Below are 14,743 nucleotides of genomic sequence, written 5' to 3'. Positions count from 1 at the left end.
CACTAAAACCAAAAATATATTTTTTAAACATTTTTTTATTTATTTTTAGCATAACAGTATTCATTGTTTTTGTACCATACCCAGTGCTCCATGCAATCCGTGCCCTCTCTAATACCCACCACCTGGTTCCCCCAACATCCCACCCCCCCCACCTCTTCAAACCCTTCAGATTGTTTTCCAGAGTCCATAGTCTCTCATGGTTCACCTCCCCTTCCAATTTCCCCCAACTCCCTTCTCCTAACTCCCCATGTCCTCCATGCTATTTGCTATGCTCCACAAATAAGTGAAACCATATGATAATTGACTCTGCTTGACTTATTTCACTCAGCATAATCTCTTCCAGTCCCATCCATGTTGCTACAAAAGTTGGGTATTCATCGTTTCTGATGGAGGCATAATACTCCATAGTGTATATGGACCACATCTTCCTTATCCATTCGTCCAAAAATATATTTATAATATATTTCTTGTTTATCGATATTTGGGTCTGCTCATCTCAAAAGATTGAATATTAACAATTTATGCCCACTTTCAGGAATACACTGGAATAACACAAGCTTTCAAATTTCAAATTCCACAAAACAACAAATGCTGATTCCTACAAACATCCACCATTCTTCCTCAAATATAAGAAATGGGCTGGTAAAAGATACATTTCTTAATAACCACTTGGAAAGTAGGTTGGTGTCATTGTATCCAGACTCAAGGGAGCTCTGTCTCCAGCTAGAATGGATGCTGCAAGCTAGTTTCATGGAGTCACCAGCAGGAGAGTTGAAGCAGGATTTTTTTTTTTTAAGATTTTATTTATTTACTTGACAGAGAGAGAGCACAAGCAGGAGAACAGCAGGCAGAGGCAGAGGGAGAAGCAGGTTCCCTGCTGAGCAGGGAGCCCAACGTGAGCCTTAATCCCAGGACCCTGGAATCATGACCTGAGTGGAAGGCAGACGCCCAACTGACCAAGCCACCCAGGTGCCCTGAACCAGGATATTTTACATACTCTGAACCTGGAAGTAGCATCCTCTCCCATCCCATTGAGTCTCCCATGTTCTAAGAAGTAAAGCACTAGACTTCCCCTGTTTATACTGTTTCAGATTTGTCATTCCATCGACTGGTGAGGAAGGCAGGCATTTAGTAGCTGAAGCAGAAGAAAGAAATGGAACTTCCAAAAATTTAACAGGAAGATTCCCATCTAGGCATCTCTTATCTGGTTTCTGGATTTCTCACAAAGGCAACTGGTTCATATATTGTTGTTAAATTCTTTTCTCCTTGGGGGAAGGAGGTTCTGGGTTTCCTATTTTGCAATATTGCTGGTATCTTTTATTGCCTCATTTTTCTCTGCCTTAGTGTTCTCATTTCCCTGCATCTTTGAATTTCTACTGTTTTAGTGGATGCTGGATATTATGAATGTTATGTCATTGAGTGTCTCAATTTTGTTGTCTTCCTTTTAAGAGTTTTGGCTTGGGGAGCACCGGGTGGCCCAGTCAGTTAGGCATCTGACTCTTGATTTTGGTTCAGGTTATGATCTCTGGGTCATGGGATCATACCCCATATTGGGCCCCACATTCAGCAGAGTCTGCCTAAGATCCTCTCCCTCTGCCCCTCCCCCTGCTCATTCTCGCTCTCTCTCGCTCTTTCTCTCTCTCTCCGCCTCTCTCTCTCATTTCTCTTTCTCCTTCTCTCCCTCTCTTCCTCTCTCTCTCTAAAATGAATAAATAAAATAAATCTTTTTAAAAAAGAGTTTTGGCTTGGTATTAATAGATAGTTAAGATACTTGAAGTTCAAAAACAAACAAAAAGAAGAAACAGACTCATAAATACAGAGAACAAACTGGTGGCGGCCAGAGGCCTGGGGGAATGGACAAAGTGGATGAAGTGGTAGGAGAGATGCAGGCTTCCAGTTATGGAATGAGTAAGTCACTGGATAAAAGGTACAGCAGAAGGAATATAGTCAATGGTATTAGAATAGCATTATATGGTGACAGATGGTAGCAACACTTGTGGTGAGCTTGGCATAATGTATAGAGTTTGGGGAGGCAGAGATGGAATTGTTTGATCACTATGAGTTCTGTTGTTATTGTTTTTAAGTTTTTGTTTATTTAAGTAATCCTTACACCCAAAGTGGGGCCCGAACTCACAACCAAGAGATCAAGAGTCAGGCGCCCTGCCCACTGAGCCAGCCAGCAGCCCCTCCAATCACTATGTTATACACCTGAAACTATTGCAACAGTGTGTGTCAACTACATTTCAATTTTTAAAAGAGAGATACTTAAGGTTCAGTATAATCTTCTCAAACCCTGTTTTTAAACTTTGTTATAGCCGGTCTAGATTAGCTTTTATTCTTGAGCTAGTTCGACCCTATTCCTAAAGGGTGGTCTTTCTGACATATCTAAGGAATGCTCCCAGTTTTCAGTGAGATTCCTCTACTCTGGCTGATCAGAACTCAAATGTCTGCCACCCTGTACGAAGTCTAGTAGTTACTCAATGTACAGCTTCTAGCAATACTCAGTGTGGGGATCCTTATACAGGTTTCTAGAATTCTTTCTCTGCATACCTCCCTCCTCTTCTACCCCACAATTCCATCTCTGCCTCCCCAAACTCTAATTTTTGTCTCTTCAACTCAGCAACGTAACCATGTTCTGCCTTCCTAGATCTCAGATCTCAAAAGTGTTTGGAGGCAGAAAGCTAAAGTAATGGTAGGGCTCACTTCTACTGTTTCCCTTCTCTCAGGGATGAGAGTTTTGTGCTGTACATTTTCCAATAGTTGAAAACAGGTATTTCGTATGTTTTGTCCATCATGTAATTGTTTGCCTGAGTAGAGCTGGGCTGGTACCAGTCAATCCTTCACAGGCAGAAGTCGAAGACACTCCTTTTTAACTTTCTAAACTCTTTGCTACCCTTTAAATTCTAGTTCACTTTCCCCCTCACTCCATTAACTTCCCTTACTCCTTTCTCTGCCAGTTCGATAAGCTATGTAGCTCATTTGTGGCAGCTTTCACCTCCCTATTGCCCCATAGTTCCCTGCAGGAGGAAAGATCCTCTTCCTGACCATCCAGTAATGCCTAACACATTATGGGGTACAAAACAGATATTTGTTGAATAAATGAGATACCCCAAAATATATCATTTTCTTGTCAGTGGAAATATATAAAAAGAGGATAAATGACCCTCCTGCTTAGTGAAATGTTGGAATATACATGGTCTAGGGTCCCTTCCAACTCAAAGCTTCAATGAAAAAATGGTTAGGTAAAATTGTGCCACATCTATATAATGAATATTACATGAATTTTTAATTTTTATTTATTTACTTTTTAAAAATTTTTTAGAGAGAGGGAGAGAGTGTGTGCAAGCAGGGGTCAGGGGCAGAGGGAGAGGGAGAGAAAGAGAATCCTAAGCAAGCTCCATGCCCAGTGTGGAGCCCAACGTGGGGCTCAATTTCACAATCCTGAGATGGTGTCAAATCAAGAGTCAGACGCTTAACCAATCAAGCCACATGGGTGCCTTAAATGAATGTTTTAAATGTAGAGATATATTCAGTACTTACAACAAAGTGTTAGGTAAAATATTAGGATTAAAGTTACATATGTTACATAATTACCTATGGTTTTTTTAAAAAGCATGCATAAAACTAGGAAGGAAAATGCATAAAAACCAGAAGGAAATATACTTTTAAATAATGGAGCTATATTAATGTGTATGTGCTCTTCTCGTGTTTTTAATGCCATGATCCAACTATCTTAAAAGACAACTGGCCTGGCTATCTACTTACCTTCAGGAAATATGACGCAGGATGATCAGTTATTCCAAAGCCAAACTTTATCTTTATTAAATATTCTCCTACATTTTATTGGCTTGACTAACAGCCTTATTGAGAATACTAGTTCATGTAGTTATGTATAAGCAAGCACATTTTGCAACAAGTTTATCCTGCAGGGTTCACCAGGAAGTTTCAGTGCTCACAGTGAAGTATCTTAAGAGTGCTTTATTGAGACTTTGTTAATGACTGAGACCATTGTTGGGTAACATTCACTTTATATTTTTTCCAGGATGAACTTTGGGCAATCGACAGGAACCAAATTAGGGTAATTTTATGTATGTCTGTACATCTGTGTGTCTGTTTCACAATACTTCTAGTCAGGAGATAGGAAGCATCTGAAGATCACTTTATGGACTAGCTTAATCATGTTTCCAGGCCAACCCATCACAGTTTTCTTCTTTTTCTTATATTTACCTATCTTTCCAGTTATCCAAAGGCAACGCTATGAAATGTCAGTATTGAATTCTGGCTCTGCTACTTACTAACTGTATGATCCTGCACAACATACATGACCTCTCTGTGTGCAGTTTCCTGATCTATGTAAACTGTAGATAATGATAATAATTACCTCCCATAATTCTTATGAGGCATCAGTGATATAATTTTGTAAAACTCTGATAAGAGTGCCTAACACATACAGACCATTCAATGAATAGTCTCTTTCAGTATATGCTATGTGGTTTTACCACATCCTCCTCCCTACATCCTCTCCACTTATAACTGATGCTGTATCAGTGAGTTGGGATGAAAGATACAAGAATCTTGTCCTAGGGACACCTGGCTGGCTCAGTTAGTGGAGCCAACTTGGGGTCATGAGTTCAAGCCCCATGTTGGGTATAGTGATCACATAAATAATAAATAAATAAACTAACTAACTAAAAAAAAAAAAAAAAAAAAAAAAAGGAATCTTGTCCTATGAAGGTGAATTTTTCCCCAAGCAGGATTTCTGCCCTCCAGAGAGCTGGCTCTGGGTGAAGGGGCTGTCTGATCAGGTAACATGAACTCATCATCAAGGCATGCGTAACTGAAAGTAGTAAGTAGATTACTAACCAATTTTTGTTTTGTTCATTGCTGTATACCTGGAGTCTAGAACAGGTGCTGAGAGGTCATAAATACTGTGTGTTTACTTCTTTTTTTTTTAAGATTTTACTTATTTATTTGACAGACAGAGATCACAAGTAGTCAGAGAAGCAGGCAGAGAGAGAGGGGGAAGCAGGCTACCTGCCGAGCAGAGAACCCAACGTGGGGCTTGATCCCAGGACTCTGGGATCGTGACCTGAGCTGAAAGCAGAGGCTTTAACCCACTGAGCCACCCAGGCACTCCTATGTGTGTTTATTTCTTGAATTAACTAATACTATGACACATTTTTATACAAAATCCTAATCTTTTTTTTTAAGATTTTATTTATTTATTTGACAGAGAGAGACATAGTGAGAGAGGGAACACAAGGAATCATGACCCGAGCCGAAGGCAGCCGCTTAACAACTGAGCCACTCAGGCGCCCCACAAGATCTTAATCTAATACCTAGAAAACAGCATATAGATCCTTTATTTCCACTTTCAACTCACAGATAACACTTCAGAAAAAGAGCTGAAATTAAAATAAAATTTAAGTACACATTGGATATTTTTATCATAATTATCATAAATTCTAAATCAATAAACCTTATGTTTATTTCTAGGTAGAAAGACTCTTATTCTTCTCTTTCTCACCTGACATGTCCCTCAGGCTATTTACACAACCCAAGACCTGGGCAGACATATTTTATTCTCAAGACTCCCTCAAAGAGAATATGCTAATTAATTCCTTGCAGGTCAACTTTTCCTCATTCAAGTTTTTCTAATCTGCATTTCAACTGTCAGGTAAGACACCTGTCCAGTTTCTTCCAGGAAGGGCCATCCTAGACTGTTACTGGAAAGACCTAGCTCCTGCCATGACCCTGTTCTGTCTTCTTCCTGGCCTCATGTGGAAGGAATTCAGTGCTATATTTTTGCAACAGGTTCCTTCTTCACAGATGTCATTCAGCTGAATTTAGTATCTGCCACTACTATCCTGATGGCAAGATGGTAGTTTTATTAATCCATGATATTAAGTTATCAAACTAAGAGGACAAATTATTTACAAAATTATATAGCAGTTTCCTCCTGCCTCCTTGCTGCTCAGAGATTAAAGCAAGACCTCAGGTCCTAATTCATGGTACAATAGAAAGACTGGTAATCTAGCCATTAGAAGCCAAACTTTAGATAATCCATTCCAATGTTGCAAGGACAAATCATAGCATACTCACATTTCACCATGGGGTTCATTCTGAGAATCAAATATTCACTGAATAAGATAATATTTACTTTATGAATTATAAAATATTAGATAAATGTTGCTCTAAATTGTGGCTATTCTTACATCTTTCCAGTGTTTCCCTATCTCATAAGAAAGAGGTCATTAGATTTGAGTGAAACACCTGAATATGGTCCCTCGTGGACCAGGACAGTCCCCTGGAACCAAAACATAGATGCAGCTGCTGCTCCAGGTGGCTCCAAGATACAGCTCCTCTCTAAGGAGGCTCCTCTTCAACCCCCAAAAGGAAGGAGACTGCCCTGCTCTAAGAAAAGGCAGTAGTGCCCACAGAAGCACATATAGGATAAGGACAACAGTCTTCTGTGAGCACCACGGAGCAGGGAGAAGCCAATAACATGGAGCCTTCATAAGAGAAAAGCAGAAAATCTACAGAGCTGTCAACTGGCAAAAGAATTTAGTCTGGAGGTAAGACAACCAGGAGAGGAGTTGACTCAAAGCCCAAAGCAGATCAGGCTCCCTTTCCACTGAATCTGAGTATCTAGGGTTCATCTGGCTCAACAGTACTCTTTGATAACAGAGAGAACCACCTCTGACCCTAGATCCTAAACAAATTTGGAAGAAAGTTTGACATATTTTTAAAATGTCTTGTGTTTGTTCCAGTAGGTTTCAAAGAATGGGACCCATTATTTGCCAACTTCTGGAGCCTCTAGGAAGAAAGTTCATTTCCTCCCTTCTGACCCTATCCAATGAGCCTTACTTTAATACCCAAATATCATGCTATAAATAATAGTAGTCACCCCCATAAGAATCACCGCTTTGAAACCAGCACAGATAGGTGGGTTTTCCTCCACCACCATCCCTTGGTCCATGTTCTGCCTTCTGAGCATCTATGGGCTAACTATAGTTCCTCTTCATAAGAATCCTTCCAGCTGGAGTGGGGGAATGTAGGGGGAGAGAGGAAGGAATTAGATGAAGATGGTCAAAAGGTATAAACTTCCAGCTATAAAATAAATAAGTCCGGGGATGGGGGGACCAGGAGGAATTCTTCCAATACTTGAAAATAGCTATCATAATCTCCCATATTCTGTCATTTCCAAAGTAAACATCTCTACATTCTTCATATGTTCCTCATACTTCACAGTTCAGAAGTCCTAATTCATAATAGTCAACAAAAATCTCAAGTCATGTTCACATAAATGGTTACTTTTCAACTGATTATGAAAGCCTACAAGCAGATTTTACATGTGCTTCTGTTACATTTCATCTTCTTTTTAGTCTAGCCTTTCAAAGATAAGATTATTTTGGATTATAATTCTATCACCTGTAATATTGGTTTCCCCACTTTGTTCATATCATCTGAGGCTTGATGAGCCATGCATATTTGCTCTTTATCGAAGTCACTACCAAAATAGGTGAAGAAAACAGGAAGACAAATCCTTCTCCTTTTCACTAGACGTATTTCTCCAGATTTCCAGAGTCATTAATGAATAATTTTGGTCCATAGTAGGCAAACTAAAAGTGTTATCTTTAAGCTCACAGTCATCATCTTTTCTATGAAACTTTACCAAAATTATATCCTTTTTCTACTCCTTTCTCCTGATCTACTAAATTATTAGTACTACCAGTAGGGGCCATTATGTAAGATTTGACATTATAATTAGCATTATATAGCTCTTGGTGATGTCTTCTTATGAGATTTCCATGTGTTCTTACAAAGGATTTTACCAGGGACCAAGGTCAAATTTACTGTGAGGTTTGACATTATAATGAACCTTGTATAGCTCCTGGTGATGTCTCCTTATATGAGGTTTGACATTATAATTGGCATTACATAGCTCCTGGCGAAGTCTCCTTATGAGATTCCCACATGTTCTTGTAAAGCATCTATTTAAGAATTTTACCAGGGACCAAGGTCAAATTTACTGGTTAACAATGGCAACAGTAATTTTTTTATCATAAGCATTGACTCAGAGACTTGAGGAGGCTTAAGAAGTTTTTGGTCAGTTGACTGGCTGGTTGGTAGGTTTGGTTAGTTTTACTAGCTTCTTCCTTTGCTCCATCTTTCTGCTAAACCTGAGGTCTATTCCATTCTCATTTCAAGTCTCTCCCTGGCTCTTTAAGAAGTCCCTGGAAAGGGCACCCTGGTGGCTCAGTTAGTTAAGCCTCTGACTCTTGATTTCAGCTCAGGTCATGATCTCAGGGTCTTGAGATCAAGTCCCAGGTCAGTCTCCACGTATAGCAGGAAGTCTGGGTGGCTCAGTGGGTTAAGCCTCTGCTTTTGGCTCGGGTCATGGTCTCAGGGTCCTGGGTTCGAGCCCCAAATCGGGCTCTCCGCTCAGCGGGAAGCCTGCTTCCCCCTCTCTCTCTGCCTGACTCTCTACCTACTTGTGATATCTCTCTCTGTCAAATAAATAAATAAAAATCTTTAAAAAAAAAAAAAAGATTCTCTCTCTCCCTTTCCCGCTATCCCTCACCCTGCTCGCGCTCTCTCTCTTCCTCTCTAAAAAAAAAAAAAAGAGGAAGAAGAAGTCACTAGTATACAAAAAGATAAAATATGTATCAAATACATATGAAAGTATTCTGTTCCCTCTATGTCTGTATCCCCCATGTGACCAAATGGTGTCTGCATGATTGAAGCCCAAAATGAGAGGAAAAGGTAGGACCAGGGAAGGAACACAAAAACCCTGTGTTCTTGCTGCCATTTGCTATTATGGAATATCATCTTTCTTAACTTCAAATATGAGAAAACTCTCTATCACGATGGACTTTGTGGTTTCTTCCCCCAACCATACACACACACACACACACACCCCTACTTGACTTCCATCTCCAACCTTAATCATGGTTCCATCTCAAACTGAGTGACAAAATTCCAATATTCCCTCAGTTAGGGGAGGACTCAGAGATTCCTTCTCCATTTTAGCAATCATCTAAACGCCTCTTTCCCTCACCCAAGCATTATCAGATGCTGCAATTTTTCTGGGGCAATTTACCATTGGAAAATTATTATAACTAATTCACTTGTTTATTAATTCATTCCACAAGTACTTATCAAGGTCTTCCTATGTGTTTGGTGTTAGCATAGTACTGTAATGATTAAGAGAAGGAATCCTATAACAGGGTAGAAATGTCTAAATAATCCACATTGGGTGAGATAAAATGATCAAGTGACCAGCATAGAGAATATAGGGCAGGAGAACCAAGAAAAAGAAAGCATTCTCAGCTTCCAAAAAACTGATTAGAGACTGAGCATAGTTTAAAAATGGCTTTACCCATGGTCACCAGTCCATTTGTCCAAGGAAAAGGAGTGGATTTCCAGGGAAGTGGGATCTGAGTTAATACAGATCTTTCTATATTGCACCTTTTGTGAAATAAATGATACAGATTGTTCATCAGAATGTCCAAGTCTCATTTTCTTAGAAAGGAAAAGCAGCATGAGATGAGTGGCTGCTTCAGGAATGTGCAATACCTCAGAGTAGGACCACCTGCCCACCAAGTGATGGGCAGTCCCTCCTGCCCCAGAGGACCTCCCCAGGTGCAGTTTTGCTGTTGATACTCAGCCAATATTGTCAGTAAATAGCTCATTGATGATTGGGAGAGTTCTATGCTGCTCTCTGATACTAATATTTCTACCAGTCACAAAGGATTTGGGAAAGCTCTGTAGGATAGCAGACTATTGCAGGAGCTTTGGAGTCAAGCAAATGTGGGTTCATATCATGACTCCATCATAATCACCTTGAATAACTGACTTAATCTCACTGGGTCTCAGTTTCTCCTCTGTATATAGGAGACAATAAGGTCTACCTTTAATGGTTGCTGTGATGAATAAATGAATAAGCAAGGGTTAGTGTGTGGTCCCAATAGGATCTTGGTTAAAGTTACCTTCCTCTCTTGGGCCCAGATCTAGATGAGGAAGCAGTCCAGTGGTGACAGAGAAAACCAGACAACCTGGCTGATCCTGGTCGGCTTTGGGGAACTGCAACACCTGGGCTTCCTCCCCTTCGCCTTCTTTTTGGCCATTTATGTGGTGACAGTGGGGGGCAACGCCCTCATCGTGCTGGCTGTGGCCTCCAGTCGGACACTCCACACACCCATGTATTTCTTCCTCTGCAACTTCTCCCTGCTGGAGATTGGCTATACCTCCAACATCATGCCTCAGCTGCTGTGGAGCTTCCTGGAAGGGAGGGAAACCATCTCACTGGTCAGCTGTCTGGTCCAGTTCTACGTGTTTGCCTCACTGGCTGCCGCTGAGTGCCTCCTGCTCTCTGGTATGTCCTATGACCGTTACCTGGCCATATGCCACCCGCTTCGCTACCCCGCCCTGATGAGCACCTGGTTGTGTGGCTGCCTGGCTGCTGGAGCCTGGGTCAGTGGCTTTTCTTTCTCTGCCTTCACTCTGGCCCTGGCAGCCCCTCTGCCCCTCTGCCCTGGCCACAGGGAGATCGACCACTACTTCTGCGACTTTGCTCCCGTTGTAAGGCTGTTCTGTGGGGATGTGGGGGTCATGTGGGGAGCCGGAGTGAGCATCTCAGGCTTTCTGACGCTGGCCCCCTTCCTGTTGATTGTGGCGTCCTATGCCTTCATCTTGAGGACTGTGCTGCAAATACCTTCAGGCCATGGTAGGCAGAAAGCCTTCTCCACCTGTTCCTCCCACCTCACCGTGGTTGGGGTGTTTTATGGCACCCTCATTGTGGTCTATGTAGCCCCAACAGACCATATGGCCCCCTTGCTCCGAAAGGCCTTCTCTGTCCTTTACACTGTATTCACCCCTATGGTCAACCCCATCATCTACAGCCTCAAGAACCAAGAGGTAAAGTGGTCCCTTTACAGGCTCTGGGGAAAGCTTATACCAAGACATACTCCACTGAGAAGGATAGGGCAGCTGTTGACTTTTTCCTGGACTCCAGCTTAGCCCCTTCCTCAAAGACTAGAGGACTAGAGACCACTGTGATGAAAAGATAAATACTGTGGGATTGAAAGGAGATGTCTGGGGTCACCTGGGTGGCTCAGTTGTTAAGCATCTGCCTTCGGCTCAGGTCATGATCCCAGGATGCTGGGATCAGGCCCCACATCAGGCTCCCTGCTCGGCAGGAAGCCTGCTTCTCCCTCTCCCATTCCTCCTGCTTGTGTACCCTCTCTCCCTGTTTCTCTCTCTGTCAAATAAAGAAACAAAAATCTTTAAATTTAAAAAAAAAATAACATAAAAGAGATGTCTGCCAAAATGAGGTAAATTCATGTTTCCAGTTGGAATGGGGTAGGGGTTCAAAATCTTATGCCTGGTACAGGGCCTAAATATTATAGCACTCCACAAACATTAGTTGAAAAAAATGAATGGATGAATGAATGAATGAATGAATATGGAAAAGAATGCCAGAGAAAGCAGAGCACAACTCAAGGGGGGAATATTTATAGATTATGAATCTAAGATGCCAAGATTAAGGTTGGCAGATAGAGAAAGGAGGAGTAGGGAGATGGTAATAAGGACCAGAATGAAGATAAGATCTCATGACATGCTTCGAATGAAATCTCAGAAACAGAGAAACAGCCTTGGACATAAATCTGTAGTAATTGTGGAAATAGTGATGGTGCAAGAGCCACTTGGGAGAAGAAGGGTCAGCCATTCATGCCTGTAGCCCAGGAGGTCAACTGGGCCACTGCTCTGGGAGTTCCCATTAGCCCTTCTGTTGTTGATGTCAGACAAGTAAGAAGAAGGGGAAAGGAAGGAGATTAAATGAGAAGGAAATAAATTAAATCCAATGAAATAATTCTGAAATTTTGCCTCTAACAGAAAATCTTTTAAATCTTTTCCTTGGGCGCCTGGGTGGCTCAGTGGGTTAAGCCGCTGCCTTCGGCTCAGGTCATGATCTCGGGGTCCTGGGATTGAGTCCCGCATCGGGCTCTCTGCTCGGCAGGGAGTCTGCTTCCCTCTCTCTCTCTCTCTGCTTGCCTCTCCGTCTACTTGTGATCTCTCTCTGTCAAATAAATAAATAAAATCTTAAAAAAAATTTTTTTAAATAATAAATAAATCTTTTCCTTTTTTTTTAAGATTTCATGTATTTATTTGAGAAAGAGAGAGCACCAGTGGGAGGAGGGACAGAGTGGGGAGGGAGAGAGTCCCAAGCAGACTCTACACTGAGCATGGAACCTGACAAGGGGCTTGATCTCAGGACCCTGAGATCATGACCTGACCCATAACCAAGAGTCAGATGCCCAACTGACTGAGCCACCCAGGCACCCCTGAAATCTTTTAAAATTGACACAAAAACATTTCTAATTTTTTCATTGGAAATATATCAACATGTTTCTCAAGGTATGGTATGTAGATTACCTGTACTAGAATGACCTAGAGTACATGTTTACAAATGAGGATTTCTAGGCTCTTCATCACACCGACAAAATCAGAACCTCTAGAAACGGGGGGCCAAAGATCTACAGGTAACATGCCACAGTTGATTCTCAGTGGAGAGAGAGGGCATGGCTACCAGGGGTGACAAGGGTAATAGGAAAACTGACCCAAAAAAGGTTGGGGGGAGACATATATGCTCATGGATGTAAAGAGATGTGATCCTGAGAGATGGGGATCAAATAGACAAGTAGATGTACAGAAAGGGCCAGAGAGAGGATCTGGAGGAAAGTAGAAAACCTGGGATAGCTGGCCCTTTCTGGGTGGGGTGGAAATACGAGCAAGAAAAAACAAATGGGAAATTTCCCTGTCTGGGAGCACCTCGGTAGCTCAGTCGGTTAAGAATCTGACTCTTGGTTTCAGCTCAGGTCATGATCTCAGGGTATTGAGATCAAGCCCCCTGTGGGGCTCCACACAGCAGAAGTCTGCTTGGGATTTTCTCTCTCTCCCTCTTCCTCTGCTCACTCTCTCTCTCAAATAAATAAATAAATAAATAAGGAAAAAAGAAAGGAAGGAAGGAAGGAAATTGCCTTGTCCAAACATTGCTTGGGAAGTAGGCAGAACCCAGACTGCACACAAGTATTAAAAATGTCTCTGTGATGCTTGTTCTTTGCATTCAAGTCAAAAGTGAAATCCTGTGTTATAGCGGCGTCTTGGACGGAAGGCCAGGTCTGAATGAACATGATGCACATCGGGTTCCCCAAACAAAGAACGCAGCGGCTTCCTCGGGGTGCTTGCCTCCCACCATGCCCAGAAGGGTTTGTTTACTGTCTGCGTGAGAAGCACTGAGAATAGTCTACAGACAGGTTGGGAACTGTCCTGGCAAACAGGGAGGTCTGGGTCCCGAGGCCTGCACAAAGAAGGTGGCTGCCTTTTTTATATTATTTCCAGGGTTTTGAGAAAGTTCCAAGCCCTTCTCCTCACCCCTATCACCACCATCACCTGACACACCCTGCTGTAAGCAGTCCCATGCCTACCCCTAAAGCCAGAAATTCCTATTAAAGGGTCACTGTTTTGGAGCACCTGAGTGGCTCAGTCAGATAGGCATCTGCCTTTGGCTCAGGTCATGATCCCAAGGTTCTAGGATCAAGTCCCACATCAGGCTACTTGTTCAGTGGGGGAGCCTGCTTGTCCCTCTGCCTGCCTCTCCCCTTGCTTGTGTTCTCTCTCTCTCTCTCTCTCTCTCTCTGACAAATAAATAAATAAAATATTAAAAAATAAAAAAGTGTCACCATTTTAATCAAGAGTCAAACACGCACAGTACTGCAGGAGAGGAAAGCAACAAACCCTTCTATGCTGATCTGCACTCGACCACACTCTCGCTCGGGCAACTTGAGTCTCAGATTCCCGATGTATAATATGAAAGGAAGAATAGTAAGACATACATACAGGGGCGCCTGGGTGGCTCAGTGGGTTAAGCCTCTGGCTTCAGCTCAGGTCACGATCTCAGGGTCCTGGGATTGAGCCCCACATCGGGCTTTCTGCTCAGTGGGGAGTCTGCTTCCCTTCCTCTCTCTGCCTGACTCTCTGCCCACTTATGATCTCTCTGTCAAATAAATAAATAAAATCTTTAAAAAAAAAAAAGACATACATACATACATATATACTTCACAAGATTGTTGTGGAAATTAAATGAAGTACATACCATAAAGCCCTCTGTCTCTGTGCTTTGATTGGTCTGTGCCACATTTTAACAAACATTAACATTCTCCCTCACCCTCCTTTTCCTCAAGGAAAGTCAGAAGACTCTCTCCTTTCAGTCCTATCGATGACCCTTCCCCTGAGTGGGACCTCGCTGCTTGTAAACATGAGCCACAGCTGCTCCTTCTCATCCCCTGGGGTTAAAGGACTGAGACAACACTGGAAGGAGGCCAGGTCGTAGGAAAACTGGACCAAAACAGAGGAGAAACCCAAGGGGAGAGAGTCAGAGAAGGAAACTAGAAAAGAGGAAGAGGACGGAAGCAGGAAGAAGGGGGACAGGGAACACGAAACAACAAAACAGGAGAAGCAGAGGGATAATGGAAGGGAAAGTAAAAGCCACAAGTGGGAGAGGTAAGAAAGGGAAGAAGGGGACGCCTGGGTGGCTCAGGCGGTTAAGCAGCTGCTTTCTGCCCAGGTCATGATCCCAGAGTCCTGATGCCTGCTGAGTAGGGAGTCTGCTTGTCCCTCCTCCAAACTCATTCTCTCTCTCTCTCTCTCTCTCTCTCTCTCTCTCTCTCTCCCCGACGAA

At 42.4% G+C, this 14,743-nt stretch overlaps 1 protein-coding gene across 1 annotated transcript; it reads left to right on the top strand.

Annotated features, from left to right (window-relative positions):
• The first annotated feature begins 10,017 nt into the window (after positions 1-10,017).
• LOC116878759 (olfactory receptor 11A1-like) lies at positions 10,018-11,022 on the top strand. The gene has a single exon (XM_032876512.1). It carries the CDS (start codon positions 10,018-10,020, stop codon positions 11,020-11,022), a length of 1,005 nt encoding a protein of 334 aa, XP_032732403.1.
• Positions 11,023-14,743: the final 3,721 nt, after the last annotated feature.

Source organism: Lontra canadensis, unplaced genomic scaffold (genome assembly GCF_010015895.1).
Source record: "Lontra canadensis isolate GAN:19392208 unplaced genomic scaffold, GSC_riverotter_1.0 scaffold59, whole genome shotgun sequence".
In the NCBI taxonomy this organism is placed as follows: Eukaryota; Metazoa; Chordata; class Mammalia; order Carnivora; family Mustelidae; genus Lontra; species Lontra canadensis.
Note: the sequence above shows the minus strand (reverse complement) of the source record. Positions and strands in the feature narration are given on the sequence as shown.

Bases quoted from the DNA above. Each gene is read 5' to 3' on its own strand.
- LOC116878759 (XM_032876512.1), top strand. From the start codon at position 10,018: ATGAGGAAGCAGTCCAGTGGTGACAGAGAAAACCAGACAACCTGGCTG.